The 15031-nt window shown below is 42.9% G+C and overlaps 1 protein-coding gene and 1 long non-coding RNA gene across 2 annotated transcripts in view; one reads left to right on the top strand and one right to left on the bottom strand.

The window, feature by feature from the left end:
- LOC146805483 (uncharacterized) overlaps positions 1–15031 on the top strand; it is a 248977-nt gene that overhangs the window by 40939 nt on the left and 193007 nt on the right. The window lies entirely within an intron of this gene.
- RFX8 (regulatory factor X8) overlaps positions 1–15031 on the bottom strand; it is an 816960-nt gene that overhangs the window by 747142 nt on the left and 54787 nt on the right. Inside the window, exon 2 of the mRNA XM_085620509.1 lies at positions 5083–5206. Within this exon, the coding sequence (XP_085476635.1) occupies positions 5083–5206 (124 nt within the window). The remainder of the gene's footprint in view (positions 1–5082; positions 5207–15031) is intronic.

Below are 15031 nucleotides of genomic sequence, written 5' to 3'. Positions count from 1 at the left end.
AATACAGTCAATATATTTACACTGCCTGGAGAAGATGTATTCACCCTCCACCCGGTGCCATGCTAAATGAGGAGTCATTAACAATGGATCTCACTGGTCCCAGTGCTCACACAGCTTTTAAGCATTTACTCACTCATCATGCACACAGAATGTAAGCACAAGGTCTGGGGTTTACATTAAAGAGGAACATTTAATGAAAGGGGTCAGTAGACCGAGCTCTCTCCCAACACAGAGAAAAAGGGCTGTCATATCAGAGATTCACAATATCTGGTCACACTAAGGCCACCACTTTAAGTGACTTGTCCGTCGCATAGATAGTAGGTCTATGCCTGCTAGAGAGCTCACTTGTTGTGCCCCTCGATGTCATATAACAGGATCTGGACCTGGCTTTGCCAGGGACATACTTAGGTCTCTCTGCACAAGACATATTGGCAGGGCTAAAGAAAGAATACAGATACTGGCGTCACATGCACTTGGGCAGACAGGGCAGGAGTAAATGGGGGAGAGTTACCGTACGCCATGCAGGAGGTACTCCCATCCCAACAAAGAATTTCTTCTTCAAATCAGTAGAGTTTATGGTGTCAAGGTCTGTTTCATAGTATTCCTCTCCTCATCAGCCTGAGCGCCAAATAGGGACTCAATTGGCTAGAACTACTGGGCATACACTACCTTTTTTCATTGCCCCTTGCAACATAAATAGTATCCCCAACAGAGGCACAAAGAGAAGTGAAGTTTCTGCATTGATAGTGTGATCAAGGAAAGCAAAAGCCTTGGCATCAGCTAAAGGGCCCCTGTCAACTTGCACAACAGACCCTGTAGTTCCACCCCTCACCCCTACAATCTACCAAAAGGCAGCGCTTCAGGAAGTGTAGTCAGCAGACCTTTGCTAGCAAAGTCTTAACTGAATTTGTAAACGGAACCCTATCAACATACTCCTCACACCAGTGTCGGAATCTCCACCCTCCAACCAGTCAATACACTTCCACTATCTGGGAAGCTGTCTTCACCCTCTATCTTGTGCCAATATAAACCAGAGACATCCCAATATAAACCAGAGAAATCCAAATGGATCCCACTCTGCTTTGTAATAAATACTATGAGTAAAACTTGAGGATGAACATCAGAAGACATACGCACCAGCATTTGCAAAATATTCTTTTCCATGAATATATTATTTGCCCAGGTATTTTCATACATTGCTATGATCTTGAGGTTAATACCTTCTTTGAGAGCAGCCTAAAGCTCTTTATATTTATCGACGCATGTGTCCAGCCATTATTTTAAGCTTCCAGCACTTGAGCTGATCAACTCATCTACCTGGAGTAGTGGTCTAGCAGTAGCCTATAAGCACACAGATTTCCTTATTCTAGTGCCTTTCAAAAATATCTAATATAGCACAATCTTCACATGCAAAATATGATGCTTCTTCCTACAGTCTTGCATCCTCAAACTGCATGCTATCTCAAAACTTTCCTCTATAGCCCTCAAATCCAACATGAAATACTTCTCTTTAAATAAATCTTTTGACTGCTGCCTTTCTTTTTTCTTTCAAATGGACCTCTCCTTTTATTCCATCCACTGCATGCTTCCTCTCTCTGAGCTCGACCAACTCCGTAACATAAGTGTTTGACTTAATCTCTATTATTTTATGTCTGCTAATTGTCCACAACTTATTTACAAGCTCACTACCTCTCCTCCCAACTCTGAAAGTTATACCTCTGCACCCTATCAATACATAATATTCTCTAGCTCACCTATTAATCTCAACAATCATTTGCATTAACTCACACACCCCTCCAGCCCCACTAACGATCACAACTAACTCCTATTAATTTATTCCACCACAAAGACACTGGAGTGAATGCATGGAGTGGTTTGTTTGGGGATAAAAGAGTTATCCTAGTAATCAACAATAATCAATAATGCTGGACTATCCATTAACACTGGGTTCCAGAGCAGCATGCTGCCTGGTGCAAATTACTTCAATATCTTGTCACGGGTAGTAAGCACTTTATAAAAGGAATTACAATTACAACTCATACAGATTTTGCTTGCTAGAGAAGGAAGCGTGGGTGAGAATTTCTATCTTCCAAGAAGGAACCTAAAGATGACATTTTAAAACTGATGGGTAACACTCATGATGGGTTGGATTTATCCTACCATGTTCTCAATAATTAATATCAAAGTTGTGAAAATGTTAAAGTGTTTTGTAAAAAGCAGATGATATAACTGATATGTACACATTTGAAGTCTAATCATCTTATCAAAGTGGGAAGTTCCTCTTCAGAATGGATTCATTGCTCACATTGGGGGAGCGAAGTCCTTTTCCTAAAAACTAGTTGGGTCTCTACAATGAATGGTAGTATAACTATTCCACTTTTCTCAACTGGGCTTTTACCAGATGCATATCGTAAGTTGGTATAAACTTAGAAGGTAAGGGTAACTGACTTTTAGCACCTAAGGCAGAATATTCTTTATTACAGTGGCATGTGGAGTCTGTACAAAATAAGGGATTTCAGCTAATGATTGCCGTCCAAAAGGAACATGCACAAATTGCCATGAAGAGAGAACTTTGGTCAACTTTTCAACACGGACGCATGTCAATATCTATTAGATACCCCTGACCATAAAGTCAGAGAACCACAAAGAAATTATATATTTTTCTAAACTCTCATACATGTGGAAATAAACCCCAAATGGGTGGATAAGATGGATTCACTGAATTGATGGAGGTTGATGGGATTTGGGATGGGGGAACCTAGGGCACCTTTGAAAGAGGAGACATATGCATTCACCAGAAAAGGTTGTTTATGAAAATAGAACCAAAAAAATAAATGTTAGCTGATGAAGTGAGGGCTGGGCAAATAAGGGAGTGCATTACCACACTAATGGACACAGAGGAAAGGATGGTCCACAGAGATGAGGAAAAACAGCTGTCTGTAGGTATTTTTATAAATCACTTTATACAGCAGAACCCACTTCATGGGGGAACAATGGGCATTATCAATATAACAAGACCTGATCATCAAGGCACATCCATTAAAGGGAATTATATAAGTGGGGGTAAGGGTTCCATATTTTCATCCTAAATATACACCCCTCATTTACATTCCGAGGTAGTGACCTCCCACTTTAATGCCTTCAATTTTAAAAGAACACAATTTTTTTCTATATTTACGACTGACAGTCACCGAACCACATTATCCCTGGCCAACATACAAGGGTACTGCTGTGAAAATCACAAAAATCACCTCAATCTTTATAAAGAATCTGAAAAAATGGTGAAAAGGCAAGATGGCACCTCACGTGCGCACCACCAGTAGAGCTTGCTGATTGGTACTCACCAGCAATGCTCACTTGTTTTCATCATTTGTAGCCACCTTGCCGTGAGGAAAAGATAAGTGTCCAAAAACAAGCAAAAAAGGGGCTAAGAAAGAGTGAAGTGAGTGTATCACAGACCACAAAAGTGTCCATGTGAGAAAAAAATTGAAATAAGTAACACATTAACGGATGCCAACTTTATTGTTCACTTGTGTACGTATTCAAATTAAAACCGGTCGCCGTTTATGCATACCGCTTAATACTGAGCCAACATGTTTCATTGCCACTACAAGTTTTTTTTTTATTACATTTTTTTTATTAGTGTTTTGCATGCATTTTGTTACATTGTACTTTCACAGGTAAAAGCGTCAATCAATTAATTACATCATCATGAACCTTTGTGTGATTGATAGTGGGTGGGTGCTGTAGTCCGTTAGTTGCCGAGGTCTTCTGTCATGGCCGGTAAGACGTGTCCCCCACTAGTGTGCTCTGCCCGGTCCCCGCCTATGTCGGCATAGCGATGTCTACAGCTTCCGTCTCCATCAGGGTCAGCTCTGCCTCCCCAACTTTGTCTATGCAGCGTTCCCTGTTTACCCAGATGTACTGTCAGGTCATGTAATTAGGACCACGGCGTGTGAGCCGTCAACTAGGGCAACTGCCGCCTACGGGGCGGCTTGAAAAGGGGGCCCTAAGGAGGGGGGGGGAACCCCCAAACCGGGAAAAAGAAGGGGGGAGGGGAGGTGGAGGGAGGGCGCAGGAAGTGAAGTATGAGAGGGGGGGGAAGGTGCGGGGGCTGGCGAATGTGATGTTCTCATGGCAGATGGTGTATGAATCGATGGCGGGTGCGTGCGGTGTGTCCTGGGGCTCACCCGAGGGAGGGGGGGGTCAGGTCTGTCAGTTGTCGCTTGTCGCGGCGCATGGGGGCCGGGTCCGTACTTGCTCCCGCGTATTGATGTGCTACCTGCCCACTGGGCCGTCCGCGTCCTCCACCGGTTCGGTGCGGCCAGGGGAAGCCGGAGAGGCGCGAGGGGTGGGCTGTGTCGCATCCGGGACCTCCCCCAACGAGTATTTTTGCTTAAAAAGGATGAGAAGTTGTGCCCATTCCATAGATATCGGGTGTTTACGGGCGCCCTTCGCCTCCTCCTCCCTCAACAGCTGCTCTTCTGCTGCTCCCCACTTGAGCACTGCTCCCGCCCATGCCGGTCTAGACGGGCCCTCCGGGGCCCTCCAATGCATCGCAATGTTCCTCTTCGCGAGGGGATTCATTGCCACTACAAGTTTATGGCAATTTCATCAGGGCAGTGAGGTCGTCTAGCACCAGTACTGGACATTGAATTTTTCTTTTACAGGGACATAAAAGAGCCAACGTCCTTCATACCAGCTCTCCTCTTATGTCACTCATTAGGCAGGACTCCTTCCGTGAGTCTTCTCAATGACTGCACTCAATCGTAGTGTCAATCGCCTATACCATCTGGAAGCGTGTTGTCTCAGCCGTGGAACAATGGGCGTACCTGGACATGACGTAGATACCTGTCATGCTCATTCATGACTACTTGTTCTCACTAACATTTCTGTCCATTTACTTAAACTTTTACAAAAATACATCAAGAAAAATGTAACAAAAATGATTGCTTAGTAGTCTTGCTTCAGACTAATGGAGATCATGAGTTGGAATCCACACACCATAGTTATATTACAAAGTTCAGCAAAATGCTACATTCCTTGTACCGTAGACAACACAAGAAAATTGTCATACACTACCTTTCCAAATGTGGCTGGATTAACTTTAGTGACAGAGGTTTGACCACAGGTCTCTGTGTAAACTTCGTACATCAAACAACGAGGAACACTGCATCCTTCAGACACATGAAAGTTCTCAACCAACCTTAAAACATGTACAAAAAGAAGATTATTTTACCAAATGTAATTCAAATGAAATAGCAAGTTCCATTTATTATATTGGTAATTTGGGATCAACGGACCCAAGAAAGTTCTAAAGTGATGTCTCCTGAGTCTTTCTTTACAAGACTTTGGCAGTTCCCACTATTTAATTTGATCAGTCAACATTTGAGAGTTTTAATGTCCTCATACTATGCTATGCCACAAAGGATTAAAAAAACAATCCAGTGTGTACTGCAGTTGTTGGACACCATGTGGTGATGTTATGAACCTTTTAACTCTAGCTACACAGATCTGACTATTCTGATATTTGATTAACGGATATATGAGGAATGAGTCTAGTTATATTAATCCGGCTTTGGTTCGTGAGCTATGCCTGCTTGGGTATGAGTACAATCGCCACCAAAAACAAAATCTGGCTTGGGTATGAGTACAATCGTCAACAACAAAAAACATCTGATGAATTCGGCACCTACAAATAAATTAAGGTAATGTCCTATGCCTCAATTGAGAGGCTAAAGAATCGTGGAGATTTGAAGTAGTTTCCTGTGTTGCAGGCGGCCCCTCTGATTCTATATATTCAAAGTGAAGAAGGAAGAGCATGGTTTGGGGTTGAGGGGGAGGGTGGTTATTGGCATTGCTCCCTGAAATGTGAAAATAAGATACAAACATTGATGGGGAGGTTTAATAGTTTACAGTCACTGCTCTTTTATGTCTCTCAAAAGCACAGAAAAGTACAAAAACTTTCAAAGAAAGGTAAAATCTTTTGGGAAATCCTCCTGATGTCAGAAATTGTTTAGTAAGATATTGCTGGCATCAGAATATATTCAGATTGTTGGGATTCCTTTTAAGAAAAACATTTTATAATTGTACCATTATGATTCTACTGTAAGAGTGTCTCGGAACAATTAGTTCAAGATTTCACAGATTACGTAGCCGTACTTTGTCCGCAGGTTTCAAACGACAACATTTAGAACAAAAATATCATACAGCAAAAATATAATCTCCAGATGGTTGACGAGACAGATGTGTCTGTCATAAAGGATAGGTGAGTCATAAATTTACTTAGGAATACATTATGGAATACACTGAGTGCAGCATCAATTCAGATTCAGCATGCTAAAAAAGAGACAAACAGCTCAGTTAGAGAATGTGATCTTAGCAAAGCAATCTGCCAGGGATAGAAGGATGCGGGTGAGTGGAGAGGACAAGCGAGAGAGGATGGGGAAACACATCGCAAAAAATAATATTAAAGAAACGCGCTATGAAGCGGCCAGCCGGCAGCATCATATGTCTCTTTCTTAGTTAGTTTAGCCATGCTGCACAGCAGCGTGGGCCATGCTGCTGTACAACATGCTTTCAAGTAATTGCCGAAGCCAATAGGTCTCATAGGGGAGACCTATTGGCCTTGCCAATGCTTGTTTAAACCAGGGTATGACTAATGCCTGTTCTATGACTGCTGGGACAATACTTTGGGATAGGGAACAATAGTCCATCTATTAAATAGGAACACAAATATTTCACAATGTGTGCATGGGAAATGTAATTTGAAGAGTCAGAAGGGAAAGTCTAAGTTACAAGGTTTCCAGGATAAATTCAAAGGTTGTAAGCAGGCCTGAGAGACTGGAAGAGTACTTTTTATAGTACTCTTATAGAGAAGTTCTCATGATGTTTCTATGCAATAGCACAGTGCCTCTTTCCACGACAGGATACCTATAAAACAGTTATTGAAAAGTATATTAATATGAAACCCTAAGGCAAGTCATTAATTCAGCAGACCCTTAAATGGAAAAATGCAAATTTGGTTGTAATACGAATGTAAATAGGAGGGGTGCTGAGGAAAAAGTAAAGTGGATAGAGTGTTTTTGTTGTTGCTTTTGGGATTCTCTGTCATCTGGACGGTTGCAATTTGGATATCAGATGCTTGTACGAGGGTTATGTTTCTAAATTGTTCAACGTGAGTTCCACATTTCGGCATTTTAAGTATTCAAGGCTTTGTTGTTTGATGCTGCACCGAATTGAGGTGTGCAAAGATGAGGAGGAGTGTATTTCCACACATAAGAGGCAGAACGTTTTGAGTATTTTAAGAAGTTTGCTCTTAGCAACCAAGGTGGAACGTGCTATAGCATAGGTCAGCAGGGTGGGGCATCGAAAGGGCATATGAGGAGTAAAGCATGTATATGGTGTAGACTGTGAGTCTTGGAGTAATTTTTAGGATCTGTATTCCATACTAAAACCCGTGGTACCAGAAGAGACATAGATTTGACGATACTGTGTTTTTCTGCGTCTTGCTATCCCCTACCACACCCTGGAGTGAGCCTTTTCCAACTGTTATCACTACCTTTGGCGGATCAAGATTTCAATGGAAATAACTTGATTATTCAATTGAATGAAATTGAAATTAGACCTCACCATCCCTTTATGCCTTTAGCTTCATATAAGTTCACATAAGAAGTGCTTAAAAACAGGCTCAGCTAAAGTGGAAATTGCTATCAAAAATCCTTGACAAGGATCCCTCAACAAGATATGCAATTCATTGAGGGGGGCTGACACAAACACCGAACCTCCACCGCGAGACCTGGTAAAATAGGAACTTTTTCACTATGGCATGAGAAGGTTTGAAGTTAAATCCTGGCTTTACCATTTTGCCAAAATATGCTGGTTGTGAACTCTGAATTTAAAGCCTGGGCAAGATCCAATGGAAACTATGGACCAGAAGACATGCTTTTAATTATTCCCAGCCTCCCTTTGTGACAAGTAGTGTGCTTTTTTGGGACTTGTTTCTCTGCTTCTTTTTTTTTTTTTTTTTACAAAGATAGGAGTAACAAATTAAACCAGACACTGGTAATAAGTGTGTGATAAGAAAACAGGAAACCCAAGGGATTAGAGAACATCCAGTCTCATTGTCCACTCATCAAAATGTGTTTTAATGAGAAGTAGTACCCCCACTTCACCAAACTGTTTAATCATGGTGAAATTAATACCTTACTTTTTCTTTATCCCCTTAATTACCATTTAGAGACAGAGACAGGCAAGCTACTGAAGACGCAAGCCAAGCTTGAGCCAGATGTGTGGCTCTGGCTTTAACCTTATGTGCCAAGAGTTAAAGACAAAACATTTAGGAGCTTATTACAATGGAGGTCGGAAAGTCTCCAACCAAACCCCCATTGTCAGTTTCAAATCTGACCGGCTGATTATGTATCCGGTCGGTCATTCTTCGTCAGCCAGTCTGAACCGGCTCCATATCTCAAAGGGCAGGCCTTTCCGCCCTTGAGATTAAGATGCACGGTTTCCGGCATGGTTTCCATGCAGGCCTGTCTGACATGGAAACCAAGTAGGAAAAATGTGTTTGGGGGCATTTATAATAAGCTGTGTCACGTAAAGTCTGCACATGACAACTAATTTGACTCTTGGATTTTTAATGGCATTTTTGTAAGAGATGTGGGAGGGCATGAATGTTTCTAACTTCATGTTTTCAAACTATCACTTCTAACACATGCCACTGCACAATATAATCTTAGGTACTTAGGAGAAATAGTCCCAGATATAAGAGAAAGACACTTTTTGGAATTTTGAAGACACTTTGTCATATTTTTACATGTTTGTTGCACAGGTGTTCCCTAAAGATAAGTGGGGCAGTGTAGGGAAATGCCTCTTTTTGCATTATCACCACTAGCGTTTTGGACTGCTGTTTTTTTCCAACGCTGAGAGTGCACTGAGGCCTGCTAACCAGACATCGGTGCCAGTGTTCTGACCCCTAAAAGTTGACTTATACCCAATTGGTATTACGTTTTACACATTTTCCAAAGTTTCCACTGACGTTTCCAACGCGTATTGGCATTTTGAATGAAAAACTCTGATTAACGTTTTATTTAAAAAACTACATCTCCGCAACCCTCTGGTAGATTTCATTCATTTTGGTGTCTCGCAATTCTTAAAAATAGGATCTATTTATATAAATTGGTGTTGGATCGCTTTCTTTTCGTATGTCTTTCTTATTTCGTTGTTTCAGTAGTTCTAAAGGCTTACACTTGTTCCTTTATTTAAGCCTGAATGGTCAAAGCCACACCTATCTAGGGTTGAGCAAAAGGTTTTACAAATCAGCCTGACTGGACCCCAAATGGTATTGAGAGTGTATTACATGGTGCGGTCACACAACCTCACCATATAATTAGGCTTTCCTGTTTTCAGTTTCTTTGATCTTGTTTCAAAGACGCCGAGGGAGAACTGACAATCATGTCAGTCAGCATGACGTCGGACCGCCCACCTCCTTCAGAGTCTGAAGGGGGTGGGCGGTCCGTCGTCATGTTGACTGACATGAGTGTCAGACGGACCAGGGGCAACAGGCAGCAGCACAAGTGCGCATGAGTGGGGAAGGTGAGCGAATTTTCGCACCCTGCCCAGTCATGCGCACTAGTGTCTGCGCTGGCTGGCGCATGCCCATTAGGAGAGCGAGGGTTGAGCAAAGGCTCAAACTTCGGTCTCCTAATGGGCAGGCGGGCGAGCAGTAACCGTGCCCTAAGCCAATCCTGGCGCCGCTGGCAGCGCCAGGATTGGCTGAGAGGGGCTGTTGGCGCCAACGGACCCGCGGCAGGCGCAGACCTGCTCAGGACCTCAGGTAGGATTTTTAAAATTTATTTTAACACTGCACCCTGGCCCCCACTCCTGCGCGACCCCCCCACCCCCCGAGCCGCGACTGAGTAGTTGTATATTCTACTTCAGGAGACTGGTTATTCAATAACGCTCGTTATTGGCCCGTGCCCACGGTCTAGGTTTGGGGGAAGGGTAAAGTTGGGCGAGGAGAGCTACGGGCTTTAACTAGTATTATTGACTCGGTCTACCGTCAATGCATGCACATTGGCTTGAAATGGCAAACCATACATTGCACAAAGTACCACAATTTACTGCATGTCAAATAACCTAATAATTGCCTGGATTGGTAGCACGATGCCTGGCCCCTCATGAACAAAAGTTTCCTTGAGTTAAAAGTGGGTTGGATACGAATTGTTCGCCTCTTACTTCCTATCCCTGCTCCACAGTTTCAAAGATCTTAAAATGCAGTCAAAAATCAGTTAACACCCCCCCCACGCACCTCTTCTCATTGGATGAACCACTCCCAGTGTCACCCACGAGCACGAATTACCATTGTATAACTCCTGCTCATAATTCGGACGATTTTGGTTTTTCTCCAGCTTCCAGCATAGTCCGTTTTTCTTCATTCAATGATGGGCTTGAATAAAAGCGCTTAAGAGGATTAATGCATTGCTCGAGTCTGAGATGTGGCTGCATTTTGTTAGTGTACTTTCGATATCTGGTGTCTCGTGTTTAACAACCTATCGAGATGAGTCACATAGCTCTTCAATGAACATGGTCATAGCAATAGCGCCGCTGTGCGTGTTGTAGGCACAACTTTACATGCCCTGTATGCACACACTGAGGGCGTCTAGCGGAAGCTACCATTATCTATAACGTGCTCAGGTCGCAGTAACATCGTAGTTTTTGCTAGTCATTCAAGGAGCAAGTGTGCGCCAGCAAATATGACACTTGCCACAGAGGGATCGACCCTTTTATTAGGCGATCATCCGGCACCTTACGTCAGGAAGCTGGGCATGGCCATGCTGCAATGAAGATGACGTTTACAATCTCTGCCGAGTCACAATAGCACAAGTTATGTTAGCACCATTCACATTGCTCCTTACTGGTATTTCTGTGGCCTAGGAGCTCGCTTGGCTGCCTGTAGGCACCTCTCCGCTTAATCCTGTGCATTCTCATTAATCTTGCCAGATTTTTTAAGATAGCCGAATGGATTTGTTAATGGATGTGTCACATGATCCTTTCTATTGGTTTTAAGGAATATCAGTGATGTGGCTCTTTTGGAGAATGTGTGATTTGTATTTTTGCCAGGAAGTGGTGGGAGTGATTTTGCGTCTATCACTTTTCCATTTATAGGTGGCATTGCATGCATAGGATTGATAAGTGCACAGAGGCGCTTTATAAAAAGTGTGTGCTTGGAAGTTGGGGGCAGCAGGGGCATTGCCAGCTCCTTGTAGGACTGCAAGTGTATTCAAGGCGCCCCTGCATGCCGAAGACCCTTTCCTAAAACCCATCGGTAAACTGTCTCAGTTGGCTGGTTCTTGTTGGCCTTGGGGCCAGCGCCTCCTTCCTCGCTCAGTTTTCTGCACACTTTCTTCTCTCCTGGCAGAAGTCACTCAAGGACAAGCACTTCATAGAATGAGAACTCTGAGGATTAGCCTCTGTATTTACATTCACCCCACACCCCTCACATCTCATGCCAGCTCGGAGGTCATCCCCGCCTCCCCCACGAACATGTTTGAAATTCTTCAATTAATAGTTAGGATCTAACCGCATTTTCACACCTCGGAGTCCGGGCTGGGGGCTGGAAAAGACAGATTAGAGCCCATCAGGGGGCCTCTAAATTCACAGGGTGCACTCAAGCAATTAATGAGGGCTGAGTACTTTCTTCAGAGGGAGGATGTGGTTAGGAACACCGGTTCGTGTTAAGTAATTCTGTTTGGCGGATTGTGAGTGATCTGCAGTGCTGACCTGTGAGGTGTGTGTATGTATTCATTATTGTCTATATGAGTGCATATCAGCCTTGATGCAAATCGCATGGTAAACGGGAGTCAATGAAGAGTTGCACATTTTTAAGGATTTAGTCCTGCTGCATGAGTGATTGTGGTGTGCTCCCTACTCCCTGTGCTTTATCAGAGCTAGTGTGAAAGAATATGTGAAGCTGAGTTTAAAGCCTGCTTGGCAGCATGCAATATTGCTATCAGCCGACAGACAGCCTGGTCGGTGAGAGGCATGAGACATGCATCTGCGGTTACCCCCCCGCCCCCACAAAAACAACTATTTAGCCATTATGTTTACTATTTTGTGTCCGAGGGAAGAGCCGGGATTTGCTCCTGTCAATTAGTAACGGGGGCATATTACACTTGTGAAAGAATAGCGCACAGTGGCACAGGTGGACAGAGCATGTGGTAGGCTGGCGTCTGATGTGCATCTGATTAGACTGACAGTTTAGCCAGTCTTTGTCTTTTTTAGAACAGATTCACAATTGCTTTATTAACCTTTCTGCTTTCTCAAATTTGCTTGAAAAAAACACAATTTTCCCACTCTTTTTTCAACATTTTCGGGGTGGGAGAACCCCTCCCGAACCCCTCCCGAACCCCTCGTAGGTGGTTCAGGCTCGCTCACTACGCTCGCTCGCAGCAGTGCACTACAATATTGTTTCACGGCCCACCACTTTCAAATGTCACCAGCCACCACTGATATTTCTGAATGTTAGTGATCCTGTCAAGTAACAGCAGCTCATTCCAACTGCTCACCAGGGGACCACATATAAAAGTCAGGATAGCCACAAGCAGCTGTACACTGAGTATCTCTGTGATACAGGCAAACAGAGGGTATATCAAAGGGGTACCCTGTTTCCTGGTTCCTGATATAGGCCTACGTGTTCAGACCGGTTTTATCTCATACCGCACAATCAATCAATCAATCAAGTAACATCTGTAGAGCACACAGCTAATCTGCAGTGTCCCAGTGCTGAAGGCTCGTCGACCACTGTGCCAACAAGTGAATGTAAAAGGCACAGTTAAACAACCAGGTTTTTAGGCTATGCTTAAATGAACCTTCATCCTTAGCAGCACGCAGGTAGGAGGGTATACACTTCTAGTAGATACTTTAAGGTGGGGATCAAGAACTCAGGAATGTTTCAAAAATGCCCTAGGTTCAGTCACAAAGGTGAAGAGTGAATAAATCAGAGCATAGCTAACAGTGGTGGAGAAGTAGGAATGGCACCCGGGTCCTGGAGTTTGGAGGACCCACGGCACCTGAATAGGTATGCCTACTTCTTGCTTGCATTAGTGCCCATGTCGTCTTGCCACCCCACTGAATTGAATGCTGCATTGAAGTACTTTTACTTTTTTTATGCATTACAATTATTTGCTATGTTGTGCACTGTGGCTATGCAGGAGAAATCAGTCAAGATGTCAATTGGCAAGTTGGAAAAAAAGAACTTGAGGCAATCATATAACTGCAGTAACAAACCAAGAACAACACTAGAATTGTAGACTCTATGGCATTGCTAGCCCAAATTGAAAAGGAGATTGGAGAGTTTAAGGTGAACACCGAAGGTCTGAAGCTGCGAAAACCGGAGAAGTATAGATACAATTTCAGTTTGGAATAAATATATCCGTATTTACAAAAGGATTTTTATACAAAGCCAGACTACACAAAGGTACTGAATTGTTACCCTAGTTGTAGCAAAAGACATTTTATTAACTTTTTGGAAAGTTTGTCTTATTACGACTCCACTAGTGATTCGGATAGGCATCAGACCTCTTTCAATCCATCAGGTAGAGGTTATTTAGGCAGGGGTACAAGAAGTGGAAAAGATGGCACACTCAAGGAGCAGCGGAAATAAACATGAACATACCAATGGGGCACAGAGAATTAACATCCATTTCCAACATTTCCACCAAACCATTGTATGTTTATGGAAAGCGGGTACTCAAGAGAGGATTATCGTTTGTCTCTGCTGACTTCACACAAATACGCCAGAGGGTGGCACAGGTCTTAAAATCCATCTGAATTCTGCTCCCCTCCAGTCAAATGTCACTAGAGATTATAGGTTTTGGGAAATTAATTTTTAAGGAAATAAATAAACTTAAAGAAAAAAAAAAGTATATGAAACTCAGTGTCACTAAACAGAAAACAGAAGCCTGGCATAATCTAAAACAACTAGAGTAGATTTTCATAAAACCACAAGACAAACTGACTATAGTATCACTAGAGAGATATAGGCAGAAATCAAATAAATCGTTGACGAAGCTATGAATGAAGGAGGGCTCTCGAAAGAAGAGCATGGCTTCCTGATAAATAAACATCCTAGAACATCAGTGCTGGATACAGTGCCAAAAATCCATAGAAACAAGGAAAGACCTCCAGGAGACCAATTATTTCAGGACTCAGCTGGAACTTGGAACCCTTGGCTAAATATGTGGACTTTTTTTAAAAACCTTTAGTAAAGGAAGTTACATCATGCATTAAGGATTCCTCTGACATTATAAATCAAACTGAACAATGGAATTACGATGAACATGTGGATATATTGGCAATGATGGACGTGGAGGGTTTGTATACTAATATACAGTAGGGCATTGTACTGCAGACCATAGAATAGTATCTGGAAACAAGGTCCTGTCCATATATGGTCCCCACAGAATTCAGAGTCCATCTGGCAAAGATTTGTCTGAACAACTTTTTTAAAAATTAAACCAGACTTTCTACATCCAAATGAAGGGTACTGCGACGGGGTGTCCTTTTGCCCCAGAGCTAGCGGTGTTGCTTATGGCGAAATATAAAGAAAACTGGGTTTATAACAAAAAAAACTACAAGGATGGATTGTCATTATGGAGACACTACATCGACAATGTTCTTCTCATCTGGAAAGGGACCACTGAGGATCTACTGAATTTGCAATGCTGAATCAACGCAAGGACTCCGAATATCAGATTCTCCATCACTTATCCTAGGCAGGAGATTAATTTCTTAGACCTTAAGATAAAATATCATAAAGGAAGGATCTACACAATAATGTACACTAGGAGAAAGGGTAATTACACACTCTCTGACTAGGGAACATGGCAGCCAACTGAGCATACGGTCACAGATGACCATAGTTGGAGGGAGGTGTCTGCGATAGCGTACCTGTGAGGAAGGGGGTGTTTTCTCCATTTGTCTGTTCCTGCATGAAGGAGGTTTGGTGGCTTGGGTGGCTGGTCGCTCA

The sequence above is a fragment of the Triturus cristatus genome, chromosome 8 (assembly GCF_964204655.1).
Source record: "Triturus cristatus chromosome 8, aTriCri1.1, whole genome shotgun sequence".
In the NCBI taxonomy this organism is placed as follows: Eukaryota; Metazoa; Chordata; class Amphibia; order Caudata; family Salamandridae; genus Triturus; species Triturus cristatus.
The sequence above is the reverse complement of the archived record's forward strand: the minus strand, read 5'-3'. Positions and strand labels throughout refer to the sequence as shown.